At 39.2% G+C, this 9,704-nt stretch overlaps 1 protein-coding gene across 1 annotated transcript; it reads right to left on the bottom strand.

Moving 5' to 3' along the window:
• Nucleotides 1–256: 256 nt before the first annotated feature.
• Nucleotides 257–1,228, bottom strand: LOC138873810 (uncharacterized). The gene has a single exon (XM_070152288.1). It carries the CDS (start codon nucleotides 1,226–1,228, stop codon nucleotides 257–259), a length of 972 nt encoding a protein of 323 aa, XP_070008389.1.
• Between the last annotated feature and the right edge of the window lie 8,476 nt (nucleotides 1,229–9,704).

The following is a 9,704-nucleotide window of genomic DNA, read 5'->3' as shown; positions in this document are numbered from 1 at the left end:
ACCTAGAAAAACAATCCATGTTATCGATAAGAAATTGAATGAGTTTTTTCCTGAGTTCGGGGGTTAACCCCGTTCCCAGGTATACTTTTCTCTCGGGCATATACTCGATCAGTATGACTTGTTCTAGTTCTTCGACTATTGGCTTGGTTGCATTTGACTCTTCGAGAACAACAAAAGTCCGAGGAGTAAGGAAATCCTCTTCTTCTTCTTCGATTAACTGTTTCTCCGATTCGGTCGAGGTTGGGGACGGTGATTGCTATTTGGCCGTCTGCTTATATTTGGTGCTCGATTTTTCTAAGATCGAAGGTGCTAGTATCGGTGTCATCTCATCGACTGCAAACATTTCCTTTGCAGCGTGCTGTTCCCCGTAAACTATTTTCACACTATCCAATGTTGGGAATTTCATCATCTGATGAAGGGTCGACGGTGCCCTCATGTTGTGGATCCATGGTCTCTCGAGTAGTGCATTATATCTCATGTTGCCTTCGATGGCATGGAATTTTGTATCTTGGATGGTCTCAGCCACATTCGCTGGTAGGATTATCTCCCCCTTCATTGTTTCGCTTGCTATGTTGAAGCCATTTAGGACTCGAGATGCAAGTACAATTTGGTCATGTAGGCCGAGTTGCTCTAAGACCCTTGGTTTGATTATGTTTGCTGAGCTACCTGGATCCACTATAACATGTTTAACTTGAATTTTATTTAACAAAATAGAAATTACCATGGCGTCATTGTGCGGTTGAGATATGCCTTCTGCTTCTTCGTCATTGAACGATAGGATGCCCTCGGGTACATAACTCCGAGTATGTTTTTCTCTGGTGATCGACACCTTGGTACGTTTGAATATAGGCCCTTGTAGAACATCGACACCACCAATGATCATATGAATTACATGTTGCGGTTCTTCCTGCTCATTTTTTCTATTTGCGTCTCTTTCTCTGAAGTGATTCTTAGCTCGATAAATGAGAAACTCTCGAAGATGAACCTCGTTGAACAATCGAGCTACCTCCCCCCTCAGCTGCCTGCAGTCTTCGGTCTTATGTCCATGTGTGCAATGATGTTTACATATCAAATTTGTATTTCTTTGAGAAGGATCGGTGTATAGGTCTGGGCCACCTGGTGTCTTTGATCCTTCCAATGGCTGATACGATCCCTGATGCATCAACACTAAAATTATACTACGATAACCAAGGTGCTTCTGTGGCATCGGTATGTTTATCAAAACCATTCTTACTCATAAGTCCCCAAGAATTCTGTCCTCGATCATTTCTTCGATCATTCCGATGAGGATTGTGCCCCAAACCGTTGTTTCTTCGATCTACGACATATGGCTGATATTGTTTCTTATTTGATCTTGGTTCCCTGTCTGTATCCCTCGGGGCCTTAACTGCCAATCTATTTGGATGAACTAAACTTGAAGGGGCTCCCAGTTGGTCATCTTCGACCCTGATCTTCGATTGGTAATGATTATGTACATCCGCCCAAGTCACAGCTGGATACTCGATCAGATTTTGCTTCAACTATCGTGACACGATCGAACTCCACTCATTCAACCCCTGTGTAAAAGCTTACGGCTCAATCATCCGAGACCGGTGGTAATTCCATTCGCTCCATTTAAAACCGGGATACGAACTCTCTAAGAATTTCATCAACCATTTGTCTTATCTTGAAAACGTCCCATTTCCTTGTCGCAACCTTTATTGCCCCAGCGTGTGCCTTTGCGATGGCGTCTTATAACATAGCAAACGAATCGATGGAGTTCGGTGGCAAGTTGTGGTACCAAACCATTGCTCCTTTTGACAAAGTTTCCCAAAATATTTGGAACAAAACCGACTCGATCTCGTCATCATTTAAGTCGTTACCTTTAATCCCGCATGTGTACGAGGTGATGTGTTCATTAGGATCGCTCGTCCCATTGTACTTAGGTATATCTGGCATATGGAATTTCTTGGGGATGGGCTTCGGAGCCGCACTCGAAAGGAATGGTTTTTGCACTAATATTTTGGCATCCAAACATTTCAAGACGCCCCCAGTATTTGATCTACACATGAGTTATATGTCTCCACTTTTTTTCATTATCCTCAATCTTTTTTCCCCCGACTCGATTCTTTTAGTGAGCTCCTAGAGCATTCTCATAATCGTGGGATCAGTCCCCGAGCCATTACCGTTCGATCTTTCTGGCATCGGCTCGGTACGACGAGTGATTTCTGGTTCGACCACACTTAGAGTTCTATACTGACTTTGAAGCTGAGCGATAGCAATCTGTTGAGCTTGTAGATTCTCGAATATTACTGGGAGGCTAACTCCCCCATCTCCTATACCCTATGTTCCTTGGCCACCAGATCGGACTTCCCCGCGTACACTTCCTCCAGGGTCTGCGCCCAAATCCGCATTCAAAGCAATGTGTGAACTAACATCGACTGGTTCCACATTCGGCACTTCCCCAGGTTTAATCGGTGGCACACCGTATCACGCCCCAACCTCGGGAGGCGCGACCGGCGCTCAATCGAATGAACCCAACTGAGCAAGCCTTTTTGACACATTCTACCCAACTCACTATGATTAAGAAACCATGTTTTCATTTAAATTAGACAATAGGAAAGATCGTACATGAAACATTACAAGTTCACTTTATGTTACAATTCTCAAACCATAGTTATATTCCGAAAACATTATGCAGTTACAGTTTAGAGGAAATAAGAGTTTAGAATTTCAACGTAGTCTAATGACCCATCCAATACCCTAACATAACCCACACAAACGTCTACGGAGCCTCTAAAGATACAAAAGTGTTACACCCTGCAATATTACGTCCTGCAGTATTATATTACGACAATGTTACCTTCTGCAGTAATATATTACAATGATATTACGTCCAGCAGTATTAAGTTACGACAGTATTCTACCCAGCAGTATTACATTACGGTGATGTTACATTTCGCAGTAATAAGTTACGACAGTGTTGCACCCTGCAGTATTGTACGTTGAATTTGTCGTAAGGTAATTGGCATCAGTCCAAGGAAAAGATTATTTGGAGATTATAAGGATTGTAAGTGATGGATAAATTCGTGAAGGTGAGAGGGGAAGCAAGTCAAAGAGAATGAATTTCGTTGAAATTTGGTATTTTGGGATAAAATACAGCTCAAGCTAAAATACTCGGTATTTATGGACTAGTACCATACAAGGTACCACATGACCATAATAGTAAGGCGTATAAGGTATGTGAAAACTGAGTAATATTTTAAGTAAGTGGAAATAATTCTCAAATTTTCGGGTAATTGGTTAATTATCGGGTAACGGGACATTACCCGATTAACTAATAAGTGAATAAAATTTAATTAACTAACCACCTCACCCACGTGGCACAAGGCCACTACTTAAAGAGAATAACTCATAACAATGGTACACAGGTGTCTACACCAAGGAATAAATAAGGTTTATTTATCCATCGTAGGAATCTGGACAACCTTGAAATATGATACAACAATTTGGTATCAATCCATTTAAAAAGCTACAAACAGTAACAACTCCAACAAGACATCAAACGTTGGAATGAACAAAGATAAGAATTAGATTACATCTCATTATATTTTTGGTCTTAAAGCCAAAAAAACGCTAGAAGCAGAAGGAAATTTCGTTTCAATTTCAAAATCCAAGTATAAATTCCGTTCAAGAATTTCGCAGAAGCAGATTCGTTCAAACAATTCAAGAAACAGGTATGTTAAGGCTATCCCTTCTTTCTTTTGGCATGATCCATACGATACGAACGAAACGTGCAAATGCACAAATTCCATGAATGACTCTACTCATAGAAGTAATAGAAATATCTATGTTCTTTAATTTCCATGTGTCATAATATTTTATCAGTTGTTCATGGGTCTCAGAAAAATACAAAAGTTGAAAAGATGTTACTTTATGACATTGCTCAAGAGGCAAAATGGTCTTATGACATTCCGAATGATTTTATTGACGTACTTTTCATGCATTGCATTCATATGCATTGACTCATGACCAGATGGCGTTATATACGCGTATATATATAAATATATGTATATGGGATATGGGAAAAGGTTACGGCGTTATATACGCACCACCACCTGATCAACTGGTATATGATGATGATGTTGCCCATAGTGGCTGAAATATGATTCAAACGACGTTATATACGCATATATAGGTATGTATTCAAATGGCGTTATATACACATATATATATGTATGTATTATATATATATATATATATATGTATGTATTCAAGGCATTATATACACGTATATATGTATATATATATATATGTATATGGGATATGGGAATGGTTATGACATTATATACGCACCGCCACCTGATCAGCTGGTATACGATTATGAATTTGCCCACAGTGGACGATATGATATGATGGGATGCCCTCAGAGGATGATGATGTTATGAAACATATACCTATGCACGACCTGACATTCATACGCATATGCATGACGCTGAAAATTAGTTATGATTTACAAAGTTATTCAGACTTACGGGTTGAGTCATGTACTCCATATGTCTTCCATGTCTCCTATGTATTTATTTATGTGCCTTACATACTCGGTACATTATTTGAACTGACATCCCTTTTGCCTGGGAATGCTGCGTTTCATGCCCGCAGGTCCTGATAGACAGGTCGAGAGCCCTCCAAGTAGGCTATCAGCTCAGCGGAAGATGATGGTGCGCTCCATTTGCTTCGGAGTTGCGTATTTGGTTAGTATGATTTAGATTTCTATTGTTTGGTATGGCAGGACTCTGTCCCGACCTTTGTGACACTTATGTACTCTTAGAGGCTTGTAGACATATGTCATATACGTGAAAGATTGTACGGCCCTGTCGGCCTATGTTTGAGTTTATAAATGATTATGTTAGCCTATTAGGCCCATATGTCACATGTATATAATGATGTAATAAGAAAGGTACATTACGTTGGTACTCGGTCAAGTAAGGTACTGGGTGCCCGTCGCGGCCCATCCGTTTGGGTCATGACAAAAGTGGTATCAGAGCAGTTCTGCCCTAGGGAGTCTACAAGCCGTGTCTAGTAGAGTCTTATTTATGGGTGTGTCGTGCACCACACTTATAAGCAGGAGGCTACCGGGCATTTTAGACTGTCACTCTTTCTTCTTACTCTAGATCGTGTGGTAAAGCTCACTTATAAGAATTCAAGTCCCGAACTCCTATTCATAATACGACGATGCCTACATCCAGAAAGATAGTTGGTAAGATATATAGTTATGAGAGTTGAGTTAGAGGAACTCGACTTTGCATCATGTTTATGATAAGTAAATGTGAGATCTCCAGTAGATCACGTGCGTACTAAAAGGTGTAAGCCTCTTGGTAAGGATCTTGAGGCAAGAATACATATCCACCTTAATGGTGAAAGACAATGAGAGATTTAGAAGGTAAATACAAGTGTCAACAAGTAAAAGAAGTAAGATGAAGAAAAGTACGAGGCGCCTAGTTAATGAAGGTTAACGGTGTTTATAATTCAGGCAGAGGAACATAAGCTTTTTGAGTTATATTCAATAGTAACAGAAGTATATACAATTGGTCGCACCCCTTCCAGATATGCCCTATGGGGGTTAACAAAAGTAGTATAAGAAGATATGATGGATGAATTGATTGCGTCAGTTGACATTTTTGAAGGATATTGCAAATGTGTTAATAGATCTCTTTATGATACGCCTAGATGGTGCACTCTAAAGTAGTGCAACCAGATATGAGTGCTACAAAGACATGCACTATAAGCCTTAAAGGGATAAATATTACCTTAGTGTTGCTCGTGTCCCTAGTAAAGCGAGAACGTTAAGCAACTTGAAGAACCACTGGATGGAGCAAAGGAAAGCTAAAGGCAAAAGAATGTCGTATTGAAGTTTTCACAAGAAAAAGGGCATGCAGAAATATTAGCAGAGTAATGAGAAGAGAGATAAAGAAGCATTATGAATAAGGTGTGATACATGGATGAAAACGGTAGAGTGTTACAGAACCTATAAGTCAAATGAAGGAAGAGACGAAAGGTAATGGGCCTTAAGACAACAAAAGAGTATAGGCCATAAGGTTATATCATCATTTCGAGAAATAAGTTCGTGACTCCAACGCGACTATCAGAGGGGAGAGTTAATCCCCAGAGTAATAGAAATCAGTATGGACTGGTAAATAAGATAAACTAAATATGAATTAGGGACTGAATGATTGGAGAGTACTCAGCGTCATGGGAATTTCAGATTTCGTTCCGGTGGTAATAGAATGGACCACAGAAGAAGATTCATGATGAATTCAGAGAATAGTCATTCAGGGAGACGCTTCCCTAGAGCAAACAATGTGAGCAAAGTTAAGCTTAAGAGACTGTATGTGCCAGTTACGCTAAGTGTTACCCTCGCGAGTAAGGGAATTTGTCATCCTTGGTACAAAAGAATTGTCGCAAGGCGAGTAAGGATCATTGATGTTGATAAAATAAGCCAAAGATGAAGAGGTAAAACATCTATAGGTAGATCCTCGTGGCTTCAGCTTTTATTACACCCCTAAAGGGGAGAATATGGAGTAATGTGGCATTAAGTCAGAATTAAGTGGTTCTAGTGACTATGGAATGGTAAAGGAAGAATGTGATAAATGAAAGAGGAATGAGATGACACTTATCCAAATCTTACAGATACACTACGATTTAAGAATATTGTGCAAGCACGAGGTCAAAAAGAGGAAGTAAAGGTTCCTGCCTGAGCCATTATTAATAAATAAGGAGCCAGTGTGAGACGTAAGTTAAAACAAAGTAAATAACCCAAGAAAGATTACGAGGAATATTGTTATGAGAATGGGCCAACGAGTAGTTAGTAATTGGTCAGGAAGATCTCAGTTATGGCTAAACAAGAGGTTACAGACGAGTCATCAGATCGTGTAAGATAAACATAGTAGAACCCAACATGGAGAATTCAGCCTCAGAGAATATCATTATAATACTTGAGATATATTCAAACAAGAGTCGGGGTAGTTAAAAGTACCATATGAATGTTACAGGAATAAAAGAGAGTGCCACTAGGGAGACAGTAAAAATATCAGTTCAGAAGCAACCCTACAAGCATAACGGTATGGAGGTAAGCAACTACGGATAATTATAGGCAAGAAAGGACATCAAAAGGGTCCATAATAAGCTCACAACATTAAAGGAATCAAGGGTTCTCCCTAAGTACTATAACGAAAGACTAGCTCAGAAAATAAGGAAGAAGGCTTCAACCTAAGCACTACGACCTAAAAAGGAAAGAGTCGTGTAACAACAGTCTCACAACAACATTGTAAGAACTCCAAAGGAAAGTGGCCCCTACCGTGGATAATGAACGGGAAGAAAAAAAATTAAAGTTAAAATTCGAAGGTCATATGAGTTGCACGAAAACTATAGCATGCGTGGGAACTAAGATAAGCTAAGTATGCACGCAACAAGGGGGCAGAAAGACAAGGAAAGGTAATAACTTACATTGAAGAAAGCTAAGAAGGAACGAAAGAAATTATTCGATCAATGATCCCGAGTTGGTGACGTTATGAACGCACTGAGAGTTTGGAGTTTTATACCTGCATCATATATGTCACACCTCCTTTTTGCGTGCCCGGCCCCGAAGGGTTAAATGCGCGAGGGAGTTTTTCCAATTTAAGTGACAATATTCGAAGTGGGATTATTTATTTAATTCAGAGTCGCCACTTGGGAAAGGTTTGGCTTTTGGTGTCCCAAGTCACCGGTTTATCTTGAATCCCAAATCGAGGAATTTTTAGACTTTTCCAAATGAAGTCTGCGAACCAGAAATTCTAAGTAAGGAATTCTGTTGACCCGAGGGAAGGTGTTAGGCACCCTCGAATCCCGTGGTTCTAGCACGGTCGCTTAAATTGTTATAATGGCTAAATATCTGATTCAAGTACATGTTATGACTATATGTGCTTTTATTAAGTTTAAAACCGCTTTTATCATTATCATTTATTTTTATAGAATTGCAACGTCGTGAAAATGCATCTCGAACCACGTCACAATCAATGCACCCGTAGTTGTTAACACATTTCGACTTCGTTGAGATTTGAATTTGGGTCACATCAATGTGCACCCGAATTTAAGAATATAATTTACTTAAACCGTGCCTGAAGAGTCTAGCGCGTTATTATTTAGTGGAGGACCGTGAGATTCGCTAAACGGCCTAGCCTGAATTCTAAAATATTTATTATGGTTATTTATCGAGGGCCCCGCAATTTGCATTTTTTATTTGGCGAGGCTCGTCTCTTTATTTTAGAAAGGTATCCTACAGTGACGACATTTCTACTATGTGTGTCTCTAAAAGAAAGATGATACCGAACTTACTTATTTGAACAAATACAGACTGAATCTTTATTATGTTTGCCGAACCTAAGTTTGTTTGATTACCTGATTGAATATTTATGAGGTGAGAGTCACCTCATGCTTTGTCTTCATCGAGTGAACGCGCTTATTAATTTGCTAAGTGAGATTGCAAGCAAACTAACAACATATACTGAGTTATATTTAACGACCTCCAAGTTCTGTTTTTAACTCTAACCTATTTGAAATTGATAAACGAAATTGGCTGTTTAATTAGGAAAATTACGACTAATTGACCTCAAACAACTACTAGTTTCCCTCAACAATCATCCCATTATTTGGAAACAAGGAATCTATACCGAGACCTGACATCGAACTTAATTGGAGCACATAATCTGACAGGAAAGCTGGCCTTCATAGCCAAACTCTTAATGTGACTGCATGAGAGTTTGTTTGGGATACATTTATCCCGGACCTAGTACCACAGATTTGTCAATTCAGTGGTCTAGGCAAAATACATACAAGTGCTTACCATGACTCTACGTTATACAGTCATAACTAAACCAAACAAGTGTTATACTGAACTGAATGTATACTAAATCAAACATGCTGTCTATGTCATACTGTCATTACTGTTGAGCCATGCTATCTAACAGTTCATCTTAAACAGAATGTATGCTAGTTTATACAGAATATTTGCAGTTTGCAGTAAAAATACAGGCCCAACTAACATTCGAACTATCTTTTTACACCAATGCTATAACATAAACTGATGTTCATTTCTTTATTTCTGCTTCAACTTCAAACTTTCAACAATACATGGTTCAAAGGTTGTGTACCTGGGAATATTTGCAATTGAAGAAGAGGGCAATCAGTAGAGTAACAATGAACAAATGCAGCAGCAGTAACAGCACTAACAGTAGCAGCAGGGCAGTATAGCAACAGCAACAAGAAACAGAAGAGTAGCAACCACAACTCACAAAACAATTGGAGTGAGATCAACCCCAACTAAACCAAACTTTCGAGTAGAACAAACAACAAACAAGCAGACTCAGTTGTGAGAAATCAGTGTTGCACAGAACAGGTCCAGATTTAGTGAAGTCAGAAACAAAAGGAAAGGAAGCAACTTCTGGTTTTGTTTGTCTGAGTTATCAGACAAAAATTCTTTTCCAGTTTTCTGTTTCCAAAAAATTTGAACTCTCAGATGTTCCCTCTTAGTATCTCTCCCTATCTCTGTGTGCTCTGTCTGTGTGTCTCTATCAGTGTGTATTCCAGCTCTCTCTTTTAGAGAATTCCTCACAGTCTATCTATTTTTTCTTTTTCCACTCTAATCCTCTCCATCCTCTCATTCTGTATGTCTATCTCTTTATAAGCCT

This window comes from Nicotiana sylvestris, chromosome 7, assembly GCF_000393655.2.
Source record: "Nicotiana sylvestris chromosome 7, ASM39365v2, whole genome shotgun sequence".
NCBI lineage: Eukaryota > Viridiplantae > Streptophyta > Magnoliopsida > Solanales > Solanaceae > Nicotiana > Nicotiana sylvestris.
The sequence above is the reverse complement of the archived record's forward strand: the minus strand, read 5'-3'. Positions and strand labels throughout refer to the sequence as shown.